Below are 22,871 nucleotides of genomic sequence, written 5' to 3'. Positions count from 1 at the left end.
CCAGGTCTGCCTGATGTTCTCAACCTCTCCTCTTTGCACCCTGAGCCTCTGTGTCCAGTCCTCTGGGTGAGCCTGGCAGGATGGGGTGGGCACCTGAGCTCCTGGCGGGACACCTGAGTGTAGCGCAGGTTCAGCCGCTGGATGTGGCCTCTCCGCAGGCTGGCAGCTGCCTCCTTGGAGCCCGATGTCTGCTGGAAGCCGGGAGCCACCTTCTGCACGAAGGGCCTCTGCCTGTCAGGCAGCCACAGGACCTGCAGGTGGGAGAGGAGCAGCCTCTGATTTCCCTTCTGTAAAATGGGGTTAGGGTGTCTATCCCTCGTGGAGCACCTGGAGGGGTTAAAAGAGGCGGGACCTGGCACGCAGTGAAAGCTTTCGGGTAGTAATCCTCTCCGGGGGATGACTTGGTCTCAGCCAAGGCTGGAAATTGCTTTGGCAACACCTCAGGAAGTTTCCCCTCCAGACCCTAGTCAGGACAAGACCGATAACGCCCCAAATGTCAACTACTGTGCATGTGGCCACCAGCGTCTAGTGTGCTGTCGTAGTTGGTATCGTATTTTTCTGATCCCCAGGTATCATGTAGGTAACACTTCATGGAAGTACCATGTTCCGAAGAATCTGGCCCTGCTCCTGCCCTTTGTACGTTTTATTTTTTTTCCTTTGTACATTTTAAACAACTTTCTTGTTTCCCTCTTGGCCCCATGATGACCCTGTCAGGGAGGCGTGGGGCATGCTACCCTCATTTCACAAATGTGGAACCCTGAGGTCTGGAGAGGGGACACAGTGAGTTTACCGCTTGAGCGGGACTCCAGGCAGGCCTGGTCTCCCTGCGGGTGGGGCAGGGCTGGGCGGAGCTCAGCGCCTTGGGGACAGAGCTGGGTGGGACTGGGCTGCAGGGCCTCACCTGGTGCTGGGGGAAGCCCGAGCGCAGCAGGGCCTCCAGCGTGACATTGAGGAAGCTGCCGCGGTAGGGGTGCTCCCGCGGCGGGTCACGCAGGTTGAGCAGCAGCGTGGCATTGCCCTTGGCCAGCTCCAAGAGCTCCATTAGGCTGCAGATGGACTGGTTTTGGGCCTCCCTGTGGTCGGACGGTGACAGGGAGCTGGCCGTCCAGAAGGGGTCCGTCTGGCAGAGACAGGGACACACGTGGTTGTCTCACCAGTCCGACGGAGCCTCCACATGCCTTCCTGGCTATGGAACTTGGAGACGACTGAGCTGCCAGTGTCGGCTGGTGTGTGCAAGTCAGGCACATTGAAGGCTGGGGCCCTGTGGGACCTCTAGGAGAACCCAACCATAACCTCTCTATCCCAGTCTGCTTGCCAAAAGAATGATTTGCTTGGAACATATCTCAGACCCCAGTCCATTTTTCTCTCAGTAGCGTTTCAGACCAGAGAACCAACTTCCTCTAGAGTTTTACAGTGTTGACGATTTTAACTATTAACTATTATAATCAAAATCAACTTATTCTGGTAGGAGAGGCAGAACCAGAACAAGTAGTGACAGCCATGATATCTGGGCTGCAGTGGCAGGAGCCCAAGGAGGCGGCCAACCAGCCTGGCTGTGAGTCAAGGAAGCTCGGCGTGTGAAGGTCACCTGAGCTGAGGGCTGCCCCTGGCCCTCTCCATGGAGTCCCTGACCATGCTTTCCATGCCTAGGACTGGGACAGGTGCTGCCAGACCTTCAGGAACCACTGGCCAGCATTGAGCCTCTGTAGCAGGGTCCAGTTGAGCATGGAGGCGGGCCTGCGGGCGAGCTCCGGGAATTCCTCCTCCACGTTGGTGGTGCGGCGCAGGGTGGCGTCGTGCATGAGGAAGGGCACGCCGTCCAGGCTGTGGGAGGGTGGGGCCACGGAGTCAGTGCCCACCCAGGTCCCTCACCCGCTCCTCCCCACCCACTTACACCAGCCCACCTAGGGACCCAGGCCCGCTCTGCACATCTTTGGGCCTCAGGTTCCCCATCTGCATAGGGAAGTCAGTGGGCGGTAGGCAAATCTCTCGGTTCTCTCTGAGGGTCAGATGGGGGTGGGCACTGCTGAGGAGGGAGGGCTGAGCGTGTTCTCTCAGCAACCCTGGGAGGTAGAGCCTATCTCGTTTGATAATGGGGAAACTGAGGCTGGAGACAGAAGTATCAAACTCAAGGCCTACCAGCCAGTAAGTGGTGGAACCTGGCTTAGAACCCAGTCCCTGTGATGCCATAATGAGAAGAGTGCAAATGCAGGCCCCTTTGACAAGTTCCACCCCGCTATCATTCTGGTCTACCCCACTGCTGGGGCTGCCAGTAGCCCCATAAGGTGCCTTAGCGTGAAACAGTAAAAGGCACCTGTGCTCCCCCTCCTCAAGGCATTTTTCTACTATCTGCTAGAAAGCTTTGATAAATACACAATTCTATAATGTCTACAATGGGAATGGTATCCTCACACTGTGGTACCCCTGTTCAGTACCCTGCCCCCCTCCCCTTCTCAGACATGATGTTATCAGATCTGTATGGACACTTCTTGCCCTTTATACAAACACATACTTATATATCTACATGTAGAAATTGTATAGATCACTTTTATGTGGTCTTTAAAAATATAATTGACATCACCGTGAACGTATCACTCTGCACCTTGCTGATTTCACTCATCAGAGTGTTTGCGCTCCATCTTGCTGAGCCATATAGATCTAGTCTTTCCATTAAGTGGATCTGTGGCAGGACTCCAGGTCCCTACCTCCACCCTGCTTGAATCAAGTGTCTGTTTTTTTCTCTATTTTATATCCTGGAGTATGGCACAAAATCTATTTGCATAAACATGGTGCCTGCCCTGCAGTGGACAGTCCAAGCCTCTGCTCTCCCATCTCTAAGACTCTGGGACCAAACAGGTCTCCAGCAGAGACCCGGGTGTGGTTGCATGGAGGAGGAGAAGAGGTGCTGTCCTCCCAAGCCCCACGCTTACCTGATGGTGACGTCAGCCTGGAGTCCATACAGCTTCTGCTCTAGGGCCTTCCTGAAGGACATCAGCGTGTGCTCTGGGGCCAGCTGGGGAGGAAGGTGGTGGTGAGGGAGAGCCAAGCTTTAGCTCATGTGCCGCTCCCCAACCCACAGAAAATCTTCCACGTTGGGAGGCTGGGGTAGACCTGGTTCTAATTCCCACTCCTCTAAGCAGTAGCTGTGGAGCCCTGGGCATCCACGCAGCTTCTCTGAAGCTCAGTTTCCTCACCTGTTAAATCATGCCTACCTCATAGATTTTTTTGGTGGGGGGGGAGAGAGAAGCAGGGATGGTTAGTGTTGATGTATCTAAATGTGGGGGGTGGAGGCCTTTTTTACAGTCTTCTGCCTCTATGCAGTCTTGGGCTGGGCTGAATGCCAAGTTTCCTCCTGGTTACACCTTGAGTCCAGGTGGAGATCCCCAAGGGAGAGGACAGGGTAGATAGCATGGCAGAGTTTCAGTGGGGTGACTGGTTTCTTCATCTATACAGACATGACAAGACCATCTCCTAGACTGTTATAAGGATTAAAAGCCCCTAGCACGTTGCCTGATATACAGTAAGTGCTTAATAAATGACAACTGTTACCCTATAGCATATACATCAGAAAATCCTAGTTCTAGTCGTGACTGCCATTAACTAGCTTTGTGACCTTTGGTGCATCTCTTTATCCTATGGGCCTCAGTTTCCCCATTTGGTCTTTGGCAGTATATGTACACTGTTCTCTGAGTGTCCTTCCAGTTGGGGGAGTTGGGGTTCCGAGTCTCCCTAGTTGTTTGGTCTGATGATCCTGTCATACCCGTTGCTGCCACTGGGGGTCAGCACCATACCAAGGATTGGGCTAGGACCATGTGCAGTGCGGGATGCAAGACAGGGAAGACTTCTGGCAGTGAGGGATGGTTGGAAAGGGCTCCCATGGCTCATCCCATTCTCACCGAGACATGCTCATTCCCATCTTCTCTTCCTCCGGCCATGCTGTTCCCCAGCACGAAACACACTCCCCTCCTCTGGGAAGCGGCCTGGCATGGCAAGGGCTTTGAAGCTGAGAAGGAGCAATTCCCCTTCCCAGTCACCAACCTGGGCCATCACACCTCACCTTCTGGACCTCGGTTTCTTTAGTTATAAAATGGACTAATATTACCAAGCTCATAGATGAAGTAACAGACGTCAGCAGTCTCTGAAATGTGAGTTCCTTTCTTCCCCTTTCTGCAGGGCAGAGCAGCCTTGGGGGATATGCTGCCTTGACTCCCGGTCAAGTGGGCTGGGTGAGACCCCACAGAGGCATCCAGGTGTGGACTTGGTGGGGTTCCTGCTCAATCACCTCTAAATGCCCTGTGGCCAGGTGTCCCACAAGTGACCACCAGAGAGGTACCAACACCCACTCCCACGTGGCAGAAGGTAGACTGTGGGTAGACACAAAGAGCGTAGCAGGGGGTATGAAGACCCTTGGGGGAAGGAGGAAGTGTTTGGGAGGGGCAAAATCTCTTTTCCGGAGGCTTTTTAAACTCAGATCTCCCTGCGTTAGGTGCTGGCCTTCTTGAGAAAGAGGGTTGCTACTGCCTCAGGCCTAAAGGCAGATGGGGCTATATTGTCAGAAGTGTGCATGTGTGGGTGTGGTTGTCACAGACTCATGGTGGTGGACCACTGTGGTTAAGAGGCCCAACTTTGGAGTCAGTCTGACCAAATATTAAAGTATGCACACACGCACAGGCCACCCACATAGGAAGGACACCCCCGCCCAGGGCACACAGATACCGTCTCCAAGACAGGGATGAGCACTTGGGCTTACCACACACAGATGCGTGGACCCAGAGTCAAAACCTCCCACAGGCAGACATATACAGGTGTAGACACTGGTACTTATGCATTCACAGTGACACAGGGAGGACTTGTGTCAGACACCCACACCAGCCCCTCAAGGACCACCACCAGGATGCAATCAGCCAGATGCACAATGGGAGAAATTCTACAGGACAAATGACTCAGTTTCTTCAACAAATAAACAGCATATGGGGAAAAAAAGGGAGGGAGATTATTATAGACTAAAAGATACTTAGAAGACATCCCAGCCAGCTGTACCACGTGGACCCTGTTTGGATTCTGATTTTTCACAACTCAACTATAAAAAGATATTTTTGAGACGAAGTAAAGCTGAACACTGATTCAGTATTAGATAGTATTAAGGAATGGTTATTAATTTGGTTAGGTGTAATAGTGGCAGTGTGGCGTGGTTCTGATTTTAAAGTCTTTATGCATTAAAGATACATCCTGAAGTCAGCATGGATAAAATGATACAATACCTGGGATTTGCTTTAAAATGTTAAAGCAGGGGGAAAGACAAAGCAGGGCGATAGATGAAACAAGAATGGCAAAATGTTGATAAATGGTGAAGGTGGTATTGGATTCATTATACTATTCATTCCCCTTCTGTGAATGTTTGAAATCTTTCTGCTAAAACAACAATCCACATGGGGCCACCTCACTCCTTCCCTTTGCCCCCGCTTCCTGCCTCAGCACACCCCACCCTCTTGTCCTGTGGCCTCCAGAGCAGGTGGGGTGGGTAATACGGGTCATGGAAAGAAAAGCAGCTATAATCTGGGGCCCTGCCTCCTGGAAGGCTTTCCTCCTAATTTATCCTCACAAAAGCCAGCAGCAGGGAGGCTTGGAGGGGACCAGCAACCCCCCAGACACACGGGCAGCATGTGGCAAAACTGGACCCCAAATCCAGATCCTCTGACTCCAAAACCATGGCCTTTCTAGCTGGTTGCCTCCGAGAGGTGCCGGGAGCAGCATGGGGTGTGATGGGAGGGCACCAGCGTCCAGCTCAGGGGCGCAGGTCTCTGAGCCTTATCTAGGAAATGGGCACAATAATGGTGATTTGCAGCCCTGTCCGACGTGACGCCTCCTTTAAATGCTTACTTCGTGAGGCCCCCTAGACTACCCTGAAATTCAGCGATACCATGGAACTCCCAATTACTGCCAAAACCAAGAAAAAGCTCTCATAGAGCCCTCAAGTGCTCCCTGGTGGTGATGAGTGGTACTGCATCTGTTGAGAACCAAAGTTCAAGGCTTCCGTAGGTCAGGAAACCCAGTCTAGAGAAGCAGGAGGGCTTGCCCGAGGTAACAGTAAAGCTTAACTCTTACTTTCTGTGAGCCAGGCTCATACCTGGGCACATCACACATGCTAACTCTTGCTTCCTGTGGCCATACGGTGCAGACACTCCCATCATCCCAGGGGACAAGATGAGGAAACTAGGCACAGAGAAGATAGAATAGGCCCTGACTCCCACAGCTGCCAGGGGGTCTGGACGCCTGGCTCTGGAGCATACTCCCTCGAGGGGAGGTCCTACTGCGGGGTCACAGGGGTGGCAGAGAAGGAGCAGGTGCTGACTTTGACTCCTTCCACTCTCCATCTCACCCCAGTGCAAATGTTTTCCTTTAGCAGTGGGCTCAGAGCTGCACCCAGCTCTCTTGCCTGCACAGCGTGGAGGGTTTTTCTGCTGATTTGTCCCAGCCCCCGGGGCCTTGCTCCTCTCCCCACACCCAGCATCTCTCTCTCTCCTGGGCCTTCCTAACCTACAACCTGGCAGTATCTGGCCCTGGCCTAAAACCCTCCTGCATCTTTCCAGGGCCCTCAGGATGAAAGTGAAATCTTTCAAGCAAGATGCCTTCAGGCTCTTCAGGACTTGGTCCCATTGAAACTCTCCAGCCTTTTCACCAATCCTTTCCATTAAACCCCTCCCACGCCCACCCCCCAACACCACAACCACCAAAAAGGGCTAAAAATTGTGGCTATTATTACATTACATGTATTATATACATTTCCCTGCAAGCTCCTCCCTACAAGGAGATAGGTTTTTGCCTGTCTCCCCACTGGAGTGGCAGCTCCACCCACCCCTCACCCCAGTCTTTAGGGCCCACAAGTGGCACTCACCATGGGGGCCCCGCGGTGGCCGATGAGGGCAGGTTTGGGACCCAGGTCCTTTTTCTCCATGATGCAGGGAGAGGAGATGGTGAGAGGGGCCAGGTAGAGGGCAAACACCACGGTGAAGAAGGTACTGAGAATGGCCATCTGGGAGGCTGCAGACATGGGCCCAACCATGAGCCCCGGGCAGCTTGGGAGGGCATGCTGGATCCCTCCTCCCTCCACCTGTCAGGACCCAGATGCTTTGAGGGGACCCTGCACCAAGAGGATCCCCCATTCTTGCTAGGAAGGTGAACCTGGCCTCTAACTCACACACACATGTAGAGACACAGAGGAAGAAACATGCAAGGCCGAGGCTGCAACCTCTGTGGAACCTGCAGGCCACTCTGAGCCGGGACTCCCCACACTGACAGCAAGGGCCGCACCGTATCCCCAGGCTACCTAGGTAATGTCCAGGTGGGGGCAGGACAAGCTGGCCTTGGTACTTGGAGCGCACGGAGGGTAGGTCCTGCCCAGTCATACTTACAGGATCGCTCTGCGCGGGCAAACTGTCCTGCCACGATCCAGGAGAGCGCAGTGACGGCGACCAGGGCCCCCATGTGCAGGAACGGCGCTGTGCCCTTGTGTGCAGGAAGGGGCAAGAGAGACTGCTGGTTCCCAGCTGTGCCCAGACCCTCTGGTTACCAATGTCCTTACGGCCTGTCTCTATCCATGGGGCAGGCAAGTGTCTCCATTTTTCAGTGGAGGAAACTGGGAGTCCAGGTACCCCGGATTGTAGCACCCTCCCTGCCTCTGAGTTGCTATGTGATGTGGACCCCTCCCTACTTCCTCTGGACCTTGATCTAGAGAAATGGGAGTGACCGTAAGGCACTGTCTTGTTTTGAGGGTCCTGGGGAGGCAGCCACCCCGTCCCCACCCCCACTCACCTGCAGGGAGATCAGCAGCACCTCCCACTCGTCCTCCCACAGCTGGGCCACAGCTGACATGGCCACCACTGTAGCCACCAGGATGACCACCAGCCCTATCTGGAAGGGGAAAAGCCACCAGAGGGTCAGGGCAGCATCAGAGCCCCATCGGCCCAAGGGTCCCCAGTGTGTCTGAGAGGGAGAGCAGAGGTAGAGAGACAGAGCGAGAGGCTGAGATGCGGAAAGGGGAGAGTAGAGAGTACAAGAGAGACCGACAAAGCAGGGCAGAGGCAGGCACTGAAAGAAAGCCAGGGCAGCTGTGCAGAGGACAGTGAGAGAAGCAGAGGCAAGAGAAGGCAGGTGGACCCAGTGAAGAAGGGACCGCAGGAGAAACAGAAGGGAGGGTGGAGAGAAGACAGGTGGGCTGGAGCTGGGGTAAGTTGGGGTCATGGCCCCAGGGCTCAGGGTGTGAGGAGGGAATACACTCGGCAAATGGGGGGCCTCCCTGAGCCCAGTAGGTCCCGTCCCGGGCCTTGCCCAGCCACCTTTCATCCAGCGTGACAGGTGAGGAAACCAAGGCTCCCCAGGAGATGGGGCAAAGGGGGGACCTGCCCAGGTTGCAGGGCAGCAGGCTGAGGAGCCAGGCCCTCTGCAGGAGGCTGACACCCAGCCCGGCCTTCAGGCTGGAGCGGGCAGAGGTGACGCAGGGGTCTGCCCCACACGCCCCGTTGCCAAGGCCTGCTCTCAGCCTCAGCCTCCTAGCTTCCAGCCTCTCATGTGTTACAGGAGCTGCCCTCCCAGAGGAAGTGAGGAGCACAGCTCTGATGGAAGACCAGATGGAACCTTCATGGGACGGAAAGCTTTGGGGACAGATGGGATCTGAAATACGTCATGTAACACAAGATGCTCCCCCAAACTAAGTAATGCCTGGTTTCTGGTTACTCAGCCCCCCAGGGTCCCTGCCTTGGGCCCTGGATCTCACTCTGCCCAACCTCTCCACACCGCCAGGCCTGCCTCATAAAACTCAGGTCACACCTCTACCCCGAAGCCATTCACAGCCCCCCGCAGCCCCTCTCTCCATAGGCGCCTGCCAAGACCGCCACATCCGGCCCTCCTGACTTCCTACTGCCTGCTCCCAGCTGCTCTCTTTGCCAGCAGGGCTCTCGCCTTCTTTTTCTTCTAACAGTGCCTTTCCTGGAGACAGCAGCATTGTGAGAGCCCTCTAACGACCAAACAAGCTCTAAATTGAGTTTCTAGCTCATCAGGGCAGAGACAGAGGCTGATCCATCTTCGTTCCCTGCCAGGCAGGGAAGATTCATCCCCGTCTGGGATTAAGTTTGCCTTTGGAGGTTTGTCGTTCCAGCCCATCAGCCTGGAAACAAATGTTCCAATAAGAAGCAGTAATAAGGCTGAAATGGATAGGAGCCCTTACGGACTGTGACATGCCGGTCCAGAGGACACGGGAATGAGAGACATGAAGGTGCATGGAGGGCCCGAGTGTGCCTGGCTCTGCGGGAGGCACTCCGCTTGCTCCTCATGTTTATCCTCGTAAAATCCCAGCTGAGATGTTATCATCTTCATTTTACACATAGGAAAATGGGGCTCAGAGAGCCTAAGGGTTTGCTTGGTCATGTAGCTTTGAAGGGGGGCAGATTCAGAAGCAAACCCCATTCTGCCCGTCTCGGAGGTCATGCTCTTTCTGGGATGTCACAGTGCAGTGGAGGGAGCCCACGAGTGTCCTAACCATCCCTGCGCATCCTCCCAACCCGCCCACCCCAACACGCAGGCTCCCTGCCCCCTGCTGCCCTCCAGGCCATAGCAAGCATCTCTGAAGGGTCACCTCTGAGCATTTTATTACAGTATGTAACTGCTAGTGGAAATACTTGTAATAAAACTGATTTCCAAGGATCCTAATGCAATTAAAAATTTTATCCTCTCTGAATTCTGCAGTGGCTGTAGTGGCAACCTTATGCTCCACAGCATTACTGCAGTGGTCAAGTTCTGTGGGATTTCCCCACACCCGCCGTGTCCTTAAGCCACGATAACAGCCCTGACTCCCAACAACTCTACCACCCTTCCTCAAGTCTGACCGGAAAGGATACATCCCACCCAGAAGGCCCAGGGGAAGCCTCTGAGCAAGCGGTCTCTGGTTTTCTGTGCTGGAGGCACTGTGGTTTGTAACGACGGTGGGAGGGGTGGAGGATACAGGAGCTACGTCCGTTCATTCAGTGAGCCTTGCCTGGGTGCGGGGACCTGGAGGAGCTGGAAACCAGCTCTGCCAACAGGTTGGCCTCTTGCGGGGGTAGCTGGAGTCTGGGTTCTGTGGTCCAAGTGGCAGATTGGCCCAGGGTTCAGGGACCCACTTACGTCACATCCCTCGGTGACTGTGCCTAATGGGGGTGGTTAACTTCTCAAAGCATGTTTCCTGAGCTGTGAAATGGGGAGAGTGAGTGCCTACCTGAAAGGGATTTGGAAAGATAAATGAGAAAATGCAAGAGAAATGCTCAGCACCATGGCTGGCACCAAAATAATAAGTGCTTACTAAATGTTAGTGGCATAATTTTTAATTTTTAAAAGTGGACATAATATCAAATAAACAGTATTATTTCAAGGAGTAAATGAAATACAGTGTGGAAAGCGCCTGACATGTAACCCAATAAATGATGGTTGTGGCACCGTACCTGACACGCAGGATGAATGTGCCTTCCTAAACCGCAACTAGAGGGATAGAGGCTAGACACCAGGAAGAACTGTGGAGCCTGGGCCGGTTGTTTGGAAGGAAGTCTGGATTCACTGGGGGTGCTGATGGGGACGGCCTAGGGAGGTGGGAGCTGTGATCAAAGCCCCTCACAGCGGTGGCACCTGAACTGATGCTGGGGTGGTAGGTGGGGTAGGAGGTGGGGTATCTCAGGGAGACCACCTCCTATTTACTTCAAAGCCCCCAAGTACCCTTCCACCTTCTTCTTCACGTCCTGGACCCCTCGACTTCTCCTGGAGGCTCACCTGGGAGGGGTTTCTGGGAAATAGGAGCTTTGGGAGGACCGGGGAGGAGGGGGAAGGGCCCCAAGTAGACATCCAGAGCCACTCACAGTACCCAGCCTGCCGCAAATAGCTCCCTCCCTGCACTGCCCAGAGGCCCTCTGTCCTCCAGCCCTCCCCTCCTCAGGACTCGGGGGGAACTGGAGACTCTCAGAATAAAGATTGTGATGAAAACACAGCATAAACTATATAGCATTAAGTATGGTACTGGTATAGGACCAGAGAGATAAATGAAAGTAAATAAAAAGCTTAGAAACGGATCTAAATACATAAAAATATTTAGTATATGATAAAAGTGGCATCTCAAATTAGAGTGGAAAGGATGGATTACTCAACAGAGAGCTGGGAACACTGAGAAGCCATCTAAAAAGCACAAAGTAAGATCACATTGTACCCTAAAATAACTTCCAAAAGGACAACAAATTTAAATGTTAAAAAAAGTAGAAACATAATTACCAAATGATATCACAGAGAAATTTTTTATCATCTTGGAGTGGGAAAGACTTTTCTGACACGAAACCCAGGAGCCATAAAAGAGATGACAGAATCCCTAAGCATAAAAAATCCTTAAGGATAAAAAAATTCCTGTGGCAAAAATACAACAAGCAAAGCAAAAGATGAATGACAACTAGGAAGGATGATTTGCAGTTCATCAGCCAAAGGCCTCATTTTCCAAATCTATAAAGAGCTTCTGCAAATTAATAAGCAAAAAGCAAATCTCACAGCAAAAAGGGCAAAAGATGTGAAGAGACAGTTTATAGAAAAGGAAATGTCAATGACTTAAGCAGATGAAAGATGCTGAACCTAACTCATCATAAGGGAAATGTAAATTAAAACTACACAGTATGGAGGGACTTCCCTGGTGGTCCAGTGATTAAGACTCTGCGCTCCCAATGCAGGGGGCCCAGATTTGGTCCCTGGTCAGGGGACTAGATCCCGCATGCTGCAACTAAGACCCGGCACAGCCAGATGAATGAATGAATGAATGTTTGGGACTTCCCTGGTGGCGCAATGGTTAGGAATCTGCCTGCTGCTGCAGGGGACACGGGTTCAATCCCTGGTCCGGGAAGATCCCACATGCTGCAGAGCAACTAAGCCCGTGCACCACAACTACTGAGCCTGCGCTCTAGAGCCCGTGAGCTACAACTACTGAGCCCACGTGCTGCAACTACTGAAGCCCGTGTGCCTAGAGCCCGTGTTCTGCAACAAGAGAAGCCACCGCAATGAGAAGCCCGCACACCGCAACGAAGAGTAGCCCCCGCTCGCCACAACTAGAGAAAGCCGGTGTGCAGCAACGGAGACCCAACGCAGCCAAAAATAAATAAATTTAAAAAAAAAAAACCCCAAAACTACACAGTATGGACATTTCTTAAAAAACTAAAATTAGAGTCACCATATGATCCAGCAATCCCACTCCTGGGCATATATCTGGAGAAAACCATAATTTGAAAAGATACATGCACCCCAATGTTCATTGCAGCACTATTTACAATAGCCAAGACATGGAAGCAACCTAAACGTCCATCGACGGATGAATGGATAAAGAAGGTGTGGTACATATATACAATGGAATATTACTCAGCCATTAAAAAGAATGAAATAATGCCATTTGCAGCGACACAGATGGACCTGGAGATTGTCACTCTGAGTGAAGTAAGTCAGAAAGAGAAAGCCAGACATATGATACCGCTTATGTGTGGAATCTAAAACAATGGCACAAATGAACTTATTTACAAAACAAAAATAGCGTCACAGATGTAGAAAACAAACTTATGGTTACCAAGGGGGTAAGGCAGGGAGGGATAAATTGGGAGATTGGGATTGGCATATACGCACTACCATATATGAAATAGATAACTAATAAGAACCTACTGTATAGTACAGGGAACTCTACTCAATACTGTGTAATGACCTATATGGGAAAAGAATCTAAAAGAGTGGATATATGTATATGTATGACTGAATCACTCTGCTGTACGGCAGAAACTAACACAACACTGTAAATCAACTACACTCCAATAAAAATTAATTAAAAAAAAAACTACACTGAGGTACCATTTTCACCCATTGGGACTGGCAAAGTCAGGAAATCCCTGAACACTTCATGTGCAAGGGTGATTTTATAGGCACAATCATACATTACTGAGGGAGCATGAATTGGTGGCACCTGGCAAGGAGGCAGTTTGGCAGGAACTATCCAAATTACAAAAGCACACACTCTTTACCCAGCAATTCCCCACACAGGTCACTGCCACATTGTGCAGCCAGTGAACTGAAAGTTAACTGGGATGTTGATCAAGCCCATCAACAGGGGACTGGCTAGATACCTCGGGAGCTAGGGATTAGATGGTGGGACAGGAGCAAGGGATGGACACCGATGGGCATGCTCTTATTGTACTGAAGGGGAGGGAGCTCCAAGAATTTTCTGTGGGGAGAGAGAGCGGGGAGGGGCATGATGGGGGTAGGGGATTAAGAGGTACAAACTATGATGTATAAAATAAGCTATGATGATATATTGTACAACATAGGGAATGTAGCCAATATTTTATAATAACTATAAATGGAGTATAACCTTCAAAAATTGTGAATCAGGGGCTTCCCTGGTGGCGCAGTGGTGAAGAATCCGCCTGCCAATGCAGGGGACACGCGTTCGAGCCCTGGTCCGGGAAGATCCCACATGCCGCGGGGCAACTAAGCCCATGCGCCACAACTACTGAGCCTGCGCTCTACAGCCTGTGCTCCGCAACAAGAGAAGACACTGCAATGAGAAGCCTGTGCACCGCAATGAAGAGTAGCCCCCGCTCCTGGCAACGAGAGAAAGCCCTCACACAGCAACGAAGACCCAATGCAGCCAAAAATAAATATAAAAATAAAATAAATTAATTTTAAAAAATTGTGAATCACTATATTGTATACCTGTAACTTCTATAATATTGTATCTCAACTATACTTCAATAAAAAAAAAATACTACCCCAAATTTTTTTTCTTAAGGTGCAAAATAGAGGGTATAATAGGCTACTACTTGTGTTTAAAGAAAAAGGAAATGTGTGTGTATGTGTGCATATATATATATATATATGCACACATACACACACATTTGTATGTACTTAAAATATCTCTGGAAAGATAATAGGGAGATTTACATTTTGTACTTATTTGTACCTTTGTAATTTTGAACCATGTCAATGTATTAATGGTCAAAAGTTGGTTAAAACAAAACCAAAAAGAATAAGAATTCCTTAAAATCTTAGAATCAAATGATAGAATCTTGGAAACAGAAGGGTAGAATTTCCAGCCCCTGTTTGAATACTGAGCTCCAGGGAACTCCCTCCCTCCAGGTGCAGTGGATCCAGCCATGGATCAGCTCCTCCTGGAAGGACCTTCCTCGTGCTGACATCTCTTGGGAGGGATCAGAGGGGAGAGGGAGGCAGGACCGGCACCCTGGGAGCTGGCACCAGTGCAGATGAAGCGACCTGAGCCCCCTTCCCCCAGGAGAAGACTCCATGCACTGATCTGCTGCCCTGGCTGGCTCGGGCCTCTGGACGCCTCTCCACTGGGATCAAGCAGGTGCGCCCTGGCCTGCTGAGAGCCAGGCGTGCCCCGGAGGAGGTGGCTGCGGTGTGCGCCAGCCCCACCTGGGGTGCCAGCGTTTGCAGTTCTTTCAAAGTGTCAGCTTTGTAGGTGGGAGAAGAAAGTTCCTCACAGTGGGGACTTCAGAAGCCCAGAGGAGATCTTAGGAAAGAGTGACAAGCAGGAGGAAGGTGGGAGGGGACCAGAGGTGGCTCACTGCTTTTTTTTTTTTTGGCTGCGTTGGGTCTTTGTTGCTGCGTGCGGGCTTTCTCTGGCGAGTGGGGGCTACTCTTTGTTGCGGAGCATGGGCTCTAGGTGCGTGGGCTTCAGTAGTTGTGGCACGCGGGCTCAGTAGTTGTGGCTCGTGGGCTCTAGAGCACAGGCTCAGTGCTTGTGGCTCAAGGGCTTAGTTGCTCTGCAGCATGTGGGATCTTCCCGGACCAGGGATCGAACCCATGTCCCCTGCATTGGCAGGAGGATTCTCACCCACTGCGCCACCAGGGAAGTCCCGTGGCTCACTGCTCTTCATCCCTCCAAGATTTCAGTTCCCCGGGTCTAACTCCTCAGTTCCAGATCTCAGAGGCCCCCCTGTATGCCCACAGGCACCTCCCGCTCCACGAAGCCCAACTGGAGCTCACTACGTCCTTCTTCCGGTTCCTGCTTCGTATCTTTCTAGCTGGAAGTGAGCGCCTCCCCTCAGAGTCACTCTGGACCCATCTCATGGGCTCATGGTTATTTCTGGACATTTCTGCACCTTCCTAAATGGCATGCTCACTCTGAGTCAGGCTCTAGGAAAAGAGGTGGCCCGTCCTTTCCTCCAAGGCCCAGGTGTTCCTGGGAGGGAGAGGCTCTCTCTTGGTCAGCTCTGTGCCACCGCCACCCCTGCGCCCGCTAGGCCCTCAGAAAGAGCAGGCATCAGCCACATGTATTCAGCACCATGCGTGCTTACTAGCAAGAGAGCCAAGGCTCTGGAATGTATGAAGCCTCTTTGCTTTGGGCCCAGTCCTGAGTGGGGCACCAGGGACACGGAGGTGGAAAGTCAGTTCTTGTCTGCACGGAGCTCCCAGACCAGGCAGGGCTGGGGTCAGGGAGCCAGATGGAAATGGACAATGAGATGTCAGGACTGTGGCAAGGGAGCCTGAGGGGGCTGGGGGAGCCTGAGAAGTCTTGTGTAGGTGGGTAGGAGAACCAAGAAAGGGTCCAGAAGAGAGAGAAAGGGAGGAGTGAAGGAGTAAAGCAGAGAAGAGGCAGACATGCTGGGAGGGCCTGAGATGTCTCATGTGGCAGAAGCTGAGGGTGACAGTCCCATGAGAGCAGTTGGGAGACCTCAGCTGGGGCCAAGTCACGCAGAGCCTTAATGCCGGGTGGGGGAGTTTGGATCACCCTGGGAGCAATGGAAGTGGTGGGAAGGGCTTTAAATTGGGAAAAATATCACTGGATCAGAGTTTTAAAAGGAGCTCACTAAAAAGGAGGAGAGGGTGAGACTGAAGGCAGAGCCAGCCAGAGGGCCGGAGCTGTGACCTGTGCTGGTTAAGTGCACGGCTACAGAGCTAAGATCCTGGACCCTCCACTTATTAAGTGGGAGACCTTGGGTGAGTTACTTAACCTCTTTGTACCTCAGTTTTCCCACTGCAAAATGGGATCATAACAGTACCTAACGTCGCAGGGCTGCTGTGAGGGTTAAATGAGTTAATACAGTCTAGACCGTGAGAACAGTGCTGGGCACACAGTGAGTTCTCAGTGTTAGCTACTAGAACAATGATAATCACGATGCAGGAGAGGGAAGATGTGTCCGGGTTCTTCCTCCGCTGCTGCGGCCTCCGGCCTCCCCGCTCCTCCCTAAGCCCCCACGGAGGCAGCCCTTACCTTGTGCAGCCAGTGCAGGTTCATCTGCTGCCCCACGGCAATGTGACATAGTGCCAGGACCTGAACAGGGGGCCCACAGGGCTAGAGTCAGGCACCAGGTGTGACCTGGAGGTTTCTGCCAGTTCCCCAGACACCCTGCTCCCCACTGTTCTCTGGGCCCAGCTCAGCCAGTCAGCAAACCTCCCTGAAGGCGATGGGAATGCCCAGCCCTGCCCAGCCCAGCCCAAGCCTGGCCTCCTCCCAGATTATTCCAGGCCTCCAGGCTCCTCCTACTCTAGGATTTTTCCCTCAAGAGGTCACTGGGCCCTGCTTCACTTGGACTGCCTAATTAATGTTTTGGGAGTTCCAGCCTCCAGGATTCTGAAGCAGACTTCAGCCTTGTCCCCCAGGATGCCCCAGTCCAGCCTGGGGACTAACCTGAGTCTGAGGGAGTAGCGTATTGGGAGCAGGAACCAAAGCAGAAGTTCCTGGAAGAGGAAGTCTGCAGTGGGGCCTAACGGTGGGATGCTCCGCGGGGTCGGGGGAAAACATGCCAGGATGGGGCAAAGCGAGAGGACCTCCCACCTTGAAGGAACCAAGCCCCAGCAGCCAGGAGAAAAGCCAGCTGCCCTCCTCAGACCAGGGCGGGCCCCTCCGTCAGCCCAGCACAGGCCAGGTCTCCCTTCCCCTGGGCACAGGGCCACCTGCCCTCTGAGACAGCCCCACGTACCTGGAGGCCTGCGACGTAAGTGAAGGCGGCTGCTGTGGTCATGAGGATGGGCACGGACCAGTCGCTCCAGGAGCCCGTGCGGTTGTAGAGGTACCTGCCAGGAGGAGAAGGGGCAAGGGTAACACCTCCACCAGGGAGCCAGGACGCTCCCTCGGGCCGGCCAGCTCTCAGCTCTCACGCGGCCCGCTCAGTGAGGAGGTCATTGTCTCCCTGGTCATAGGTCAGCCTCTGGATGGCTCACGGGGGACACCTGGGCATGCCAAGAAGCATGAACAAGAAGACAATTCCCCTTAATTCTACTGCGCAGAAGTAACCATCACCAAAACTTTGCTGACTCCTTCCAGTGGTTTCCCCCCTCTGCTCATATATATATATATATATATATATATATATATATATATATATATATTTTTTTTTTTTTAAGAAGGCTGCTATTTTATAAATTTATTGTTTGTTTATTTATTTATTTATTTATGGCTGCATTGGGTCTTCGTTGCTGCGCGCAGGCTTTCTCTAGTTGCGGCAAGCGGGGGCTACTCTTCGTTGCGGTGTGCAGCTTCTCATTGTGGTGGCTTCTCTTGTTGCAGAGCACGGGCTCTAGGCGCTCGGGCTTCAGTAGTTGTAGCACGCAGGCTCAGTAGTTGTGGCTTGCGGGCTCTAGAGCGCAGGCACAGTAGTTGTGGCACACGGGCTTAGTTGCTCCGCGGCATGTGGGATCTTCCCGGACCAGGGCTTGAACCCGTGTCCCCTGCATTGGCAGGCAGATTCTTAACCACTGTGCCACCAGGGAAGCACCCCCCCCCCAACCCTGCTTATATATTTGTGTAAACAGAAAAGCCGGGACCCCGCTGCGTACAGCACAGCAGTCAGAGTTCAGGCTTTAGAGGGAGGCACATGCAGATTCAAATCCCCTGGCTTGCAGGACTCTGTGGAGGTGACAGGCTCCCCTGAATCTAAGATGCCATTGATTGTGACATTCATCTCAATTTCAATGTTAACATGTGAAAAGATGAGGTCTTAGGATTGATAAAATGTAATACCTGACTTCCCTGAGCCTTAGTTTCCTCACCTACAGGATGGGGATAACAAAGTGCCCTTCATAGTGTTTCCTGAGGATGAAGTGAGGTGAGGAACATGGTAAGTACTCAATTCTCTGCTTCTTATTAACACAAGCATTTACTGAAGTCACTAAAATCCTGAGGAAATGTGATTTTTTTAATAGTCACGTGGTCTTCTATTGAATTAATGTACCATATGAAGCCAACTTCCTACTAACGACAATTAATAGTTTCCAATTATTCACTATCATAAATTAACAGTTTTTTTTTTTGCACATACCTTTCTGTATTATTAATTATTTCCTCAGGATAGACTCCTACAAATAGGATTACAGGGCCAAAGGGAATGAACTTTTTAAGGCTCCTGATAGATGCTGCTTAGTTGCTCTCCAGGAAGACTGAACCACCCATATCCTCCCTGTACAACTGGGGAAAGTGAGGCTCAGAGAAGGCAGCAACTTGCACACGGTCGTCAGAGAAACTGAGCCGGCGCCAGGCAGCTTCAGGCCTGCTGCCGTCTTGGGCCTGGGCAGGGGGCTGGGAGGGGACACCAGGAGGACACTATGGGGCATCTGCCCTCCCCTGGCCCTCACCCTCAGATCCCAGTGGAAAATCTGTTGGGGAAACTGAGGCCCAAAGGAGGGTAGGCCCCGGCCCTGGTGACTACTCCTGCAAAGTGTTCTGGCTCCACTTGTCTCTCCCTTTTGGCAGGGAGCCCCCCGCCCTGGATGGCAACAGCCCAGATGGTCCCTTCCTGGCTTTCCCTGTCTAGCCCTGACCACCTCGGTCTCACTCACCTTCTCTTGCTTCATGAGCTATCCCCGGAGACTCTCTAGACCCTGAGGACCAGGCCAGGGGCTCCTGAATCCCAGCACAGACTCCAGGAAACTGAGGTGACAGGGTGAGGGGGCTGCAGGTCCTCAGGCCATCCCTAAGCCCCAGGCAGCCCTTCCCTCTGCAGCCTCCTCGACAGGGCAGGCCTCCATCCTCTGCTTGAGCTGCCCAGTGACAGGGAGCTCACTCTCTGGGCAGAGTTGGGTAGCTCCGTGGACAGCATGATACAGTCAGGGAGGTTCAAGTCCCTGTCCCAGATCTGACTGCATCTTGCTGTGTGACTTTGGAAAGGCTATTTAACCTCTCTGAGCCTCAGTCTCCTCGACTGTCCCCAGTATGTGCATTTGGCACCAACTGGTTGTGTGGCCCTAGGTGAGTCCTACCCCTCTCTGGGCCTTAGCTTCTCCTTCTGTACATGTTGCGGGTAGACCATCACCTGGGCAAAAGACCTGCAGTTCAGCAGAACTGTCCAAGGTCTACAGTCGAGGGCCAGAAGAGAATGTTCCCATTTGCCCACAGCAGTGCCTGTGCTTTGGATACCTGAAGGATGAATAATTGATTTATGGCATTTAATAAAGGCCAGGGGCCACCTCTGGGACTCGGCTGGGGCTCCGGCTCATCTTGCTGGGCTGCGGCGGGACGGCAGCCGGTCCTTTATTGCGCTCATTAATAACAGAAGCACAGCTTAGTGCCACGCAGAGGGGAGTGGATGCTCAGGCTCCATGAACCGAATCTTAGGATCATCACAAAATCCTAGAACCACAGCCCAGCAGAAGCCCAGAGTCCAGAAGTCCTAAATTCTAACATAATGGCAGCTGGAGATTCGGCCTCCCAGGAAGCAACCCTCGGGTTTAGGTGAGCTTGGAGCCCTCTCGTGTCCATCATCTTATTTCATCCTCAGGAAGACCTGATGAGGTCAGTTATTGAGGACTCACACTTATGTGCCCATGGTCACACTGAGCTGAACTTCTTTTTCTTTTAATTTATTTATTTTAAATTTATTTATTTATTTATTTATGGCTACATTGGGTCTTCGTTGCTGCGCGCGGGCTTTCTCTAGTTGTCGCGAGAGGGGGCTATGCTTCATTGTGGTGCACGGGCTTCTCATTGCGGTGGCTTCTCTTGTTGCGGAGCACAGGCTCTAGGCGCGTGGGCTTCAGTAGTTGTGGGACGCGGGCTCAGTAGTCGTGGCTCGCGGGTTCTAGAGCGCAGGCTCAGTAGTTGTGGCGCATGGGCTTAGTTGCTCCGCGGCATGTGGGATCTTCCCGGACCAGGGCTCGAACCCGTGTCCCCTGCATTGGCAGGCGGATTCTTAACCACTGTGCCACCAGGGAAGTCCCTGAACTTCTAACCAAAAGGAAAAGGCAGCACTGGATGGAGAGGGAGCACTGGCTGCCAAGTCCCAGCTCTGCCCCCCAGCTGGTTGTGTGAACGTGGGCCTCAGTTTCCACACCTGTCAATGGGGGAGTTCCCACTAGAACCGAGGGAACGTCCCCTCCTCTGTGCCTTTCACTGTTTAACAAAGGCAGACAATGGGGGAGCGGGGGTGGGGGTGAGGAATAAACAGGTGCCCTCGTGCACCCAGGTACCAGCCTTGGCTCTGCCCTTGGACCCGAGGCTGCTGTCCACAAAGGACCCTGAGCTTTCCTAGAACCACCTACCAGCCCTGCCCAAGGCCCTGCTCAGGGAGCTAGGAGGCCTGGGGTCTGGGGCCACCTTCTCTGCTGAGGCCTTGGTCTCTTTGGGCCTTGGAGTCCTTGTCTACAAAGGGGTCCAGAGGTCCCAGCCCCCAGCTGAGCCCTGCCCCCACCTTACATTCCGATTTTCATGAGAGCAGCATGAGGAAGGAGTTCCCTGTTCTCCCCACTGGTCTCAGCTCCTCGCTAAGCCTCTGTTCTCTCCAGAGGACTGTGCCCCCAAGGCTATACAGAGATTTGGTGGCCAGTGGTGGCAGAGCCCTGAGGACCAGCCTGGGAGAGAGACTCAAACCCAAGCCCTCCCCCCACCCCGTCTCAACCGCCGGATGACCAGGCCCCAGGCCCCCGCCCCCTGATACCCACTCACCAGTTGAATTCATCGTAGTCGTTGTGGACTTCCCACCAGAAGTACAGCCAGGTGAGCGTGAGGCCGAAGGTGAAGGTGAGGAGCAGGAACCAGAGGCGCTCCCACTGGAGGGGCCAAACGAGGAAAGGGGTCAAGCGGGGCAGGGATGGCCCCTCAGGCCACCTGCACCCAGAATCTTCCCACCCCTCCCCCTTTGTAGCCCAACTGCCAGGCAGGGATTACTGCCCTCTTCACACGGGTGGGGACCTGAGGCTCAGAGAGGGAAGTGACCTATCCAACATCACTGAGCCCGAAGTCACAAAACAGTGGGGAGCCAGAGCTGGGCCCTTTGTGCTGCAGCCTGAGGCCCTTCCAGTGTGCACCAGTCTCCAGGAGCAAAGGCCGTATCTGCCTAAGCCTTCACACTGGGAGGGTGAGCCGCAGTCTGAGGGGTCACATTCCTCACCTCCTTCCCTCCTCACACACGCCTGCAAAGTAGGTGTTCTTCCTCACCTCTGCCCCCTGCTACACAGAGGCCCAGAGAGGTGAAGTGACTTGCCCAAGTCACACAGCAAGTTAGAAGAGGATTACAGAGCAGTGCCCCAGCCTCTAGAGTTGAAGGAAGGCGGTGTTCTACAACCCCCAGCAGGGGTGGCCTCTCTCTCCTGGCGGGGGGGTGGGCAGGGGGGTGCTGACGCCACCTCTGCTGCTTCCCGAGAGGTCTGCAGGCACTTCCGCTGGGCCCTTGGGCTCATCTCTGCTTTCATCCGTCCCCTTATCTCAGAAGCACAACAAGCTTGGAACATCCTGCTCTCTGGGAAACTGCTGAGATCATCAGTACAAACAACAGCCCTTGAGGGGAAGTCAGTGCAGGAGACAACCAAGACCACCCTCCACCTTGAGGGGCTGGAGGGCTTGGAGGAGCTCAGCATCTCTCACCCAGCCACTTCCCGGGCCCCTTGCCGGGCTCCCCGCAGCTTTCCGGGCTTCTTTGATCCTTCCTGCTCCGGACAGCCAGCTTGGAGCTACGGTTCTAATCCCAGTTTAACCTCTTGATGGCTCCATCTAGAAAGCAACCGCTCTCTGGTCCACAGGGCAACCCTCCTCCTCCCGGAGGCCTGCCCTGTCCCAGCAGGGCGAATCCCATCTCCTCAGAGCTTCCATAACTGTTGCACCCATGTTGGTTAAGGCACAGACCCTGCAGTTCTAGAACTGTCCTTCTGTATGTCGGTCCCCCCTGCTACACTGTAGGCACCTTGAAGATCTGGGTGGTCTTCACATTCCCAGGGTAGGTGGCAACTTAGGAAAGATTCGATAGTGGGATGGCAGGTGAGCAAAGATCCTCTCTCCTACTCTGGCATGAGTATGCCCACCCAGGAGAGATTTCACCGGGGGCTTACCACCCTACCCCCACAGAGGAGCCCTTGGTCTTTTGTGAACCCCGAGCCAGCAGCGGTGAGTGGCCATCTGTCCACAGAGCTCACTCTGCCTCAGCAGGTGCGAGGCCTCTGGCCACAGGACAAGGTTCTGAGAAGGGCCCGGGGGAGGGGTAAGCCTCCGCCTATGATGGGTCCTGTCCCAGGCCAGCAGCATGGAGTCCCGTGGGACCAGGGAAATAGCTGCAGGGACAGTGGCAGGTAGAGAACACGCCACAGGTGCCAGGGGGTGGGGAATGTCCTATGGTGATGTGTGATGGAGGACCCAGGGGCAATTCTGACAGGTGGCCAGAAAGACCGCAGGTGTCAGGAGGGCCCGCAGCACACAAGGGTCCTGTGCACTAAGGGCCACGGTCCTCACTTGGCTGGATCCCGAGAGTGGGGCAGGGAGGACAGGGCAAGAATGAGGGGCTACCGCCCCTCCCTACCCCTGGGAACCGCAACAAAGAACTAGGACCCCCATTATTGGAACCAGGCATGAGCTGGGGCTGGGGGCCACCCAGGGATGAAAGTCCCGGGAGCTG

At 53.2% G+C, this 22,871-nt stretch overlaps 1 protein-coding gene across 12 annotated transcripts in view; it reads right to left on the bottom strand.

Moving 5' to 3' along the window:
- Positions 1–22,871, bottom strand: part of GDPD5 (glycerophosphodiester phosphodiesterase domain containing 5) — a 90,807-nt gene that overhangs the window by 8,386 nt on the left and 59,550 nt on the right. For 7 of the 12 annotated variants that reach the window (XM_036859949.1, XM_036859950.1, XM_036859940.1 and 4 more), the window contains exons 4-13: positions 20,933–21,036; positions 16,977–17,070; positions 16,268–16,348; positions 7,813–7,911; positions 7,413–7,506; positions 6,896–7,041; positions 2,931–3,013; positions 1,674–1,824; positions 902–1,120; positions 94–251 (exon numbers count right to left, since the gene is read on the bottom strand). In XM_036859949.1, the coding sequence (XP_036715844.1) occupies positions 94–251; positions 902–1,120; positions 1,674–1,824; positions 2,931–3,013; positions 6,896–7,041; positions 7,413–7,506; positions 7,813–7,911; positions 16,268–16,348; positions 16,977–17,070; positions 20,933–21,036 (1,229 nt within the window). The remainder of the gene's footprint in view (positions 1–93; positions 252–901; positions 1,121–1,673; positions 1,825–2,930; positions 3,014–6,895; positions 7,042–7,412; positions 7,507–7,812; positions 7,912–16,267; positions 16,349–16,976; positions 17,071–20,932; positions 21,037–22,871) is intronic. The other 5 variants (XM_036859943.1, XM_036859947.1, XM_036859948.1 and 2 more) reach the window with 3 other exon arrangements.

The sequence above is a fragment of the Balaenoptera musculus genome, chromosome 8, assembly GCF_009873245.2.
Source record: "Balaenoptera musculus isolate JJ_BM4_2016_0621 chromosome 8, mBalMus1.pri.v3, whole genome shotgun sequence".
Taxonomy (NCBI): Eukaryota; Metazoa; Chordata; class Mammalia; order Artiodactyla; family Balaenopteridae; genus Balaenoptera; species Balaenoptera musculus.
The sequence above is the reverse complement of the archived record's forward strand: the minus strand, read 5'-3'. Positions and strand labels throughout refer to the sequence as shown.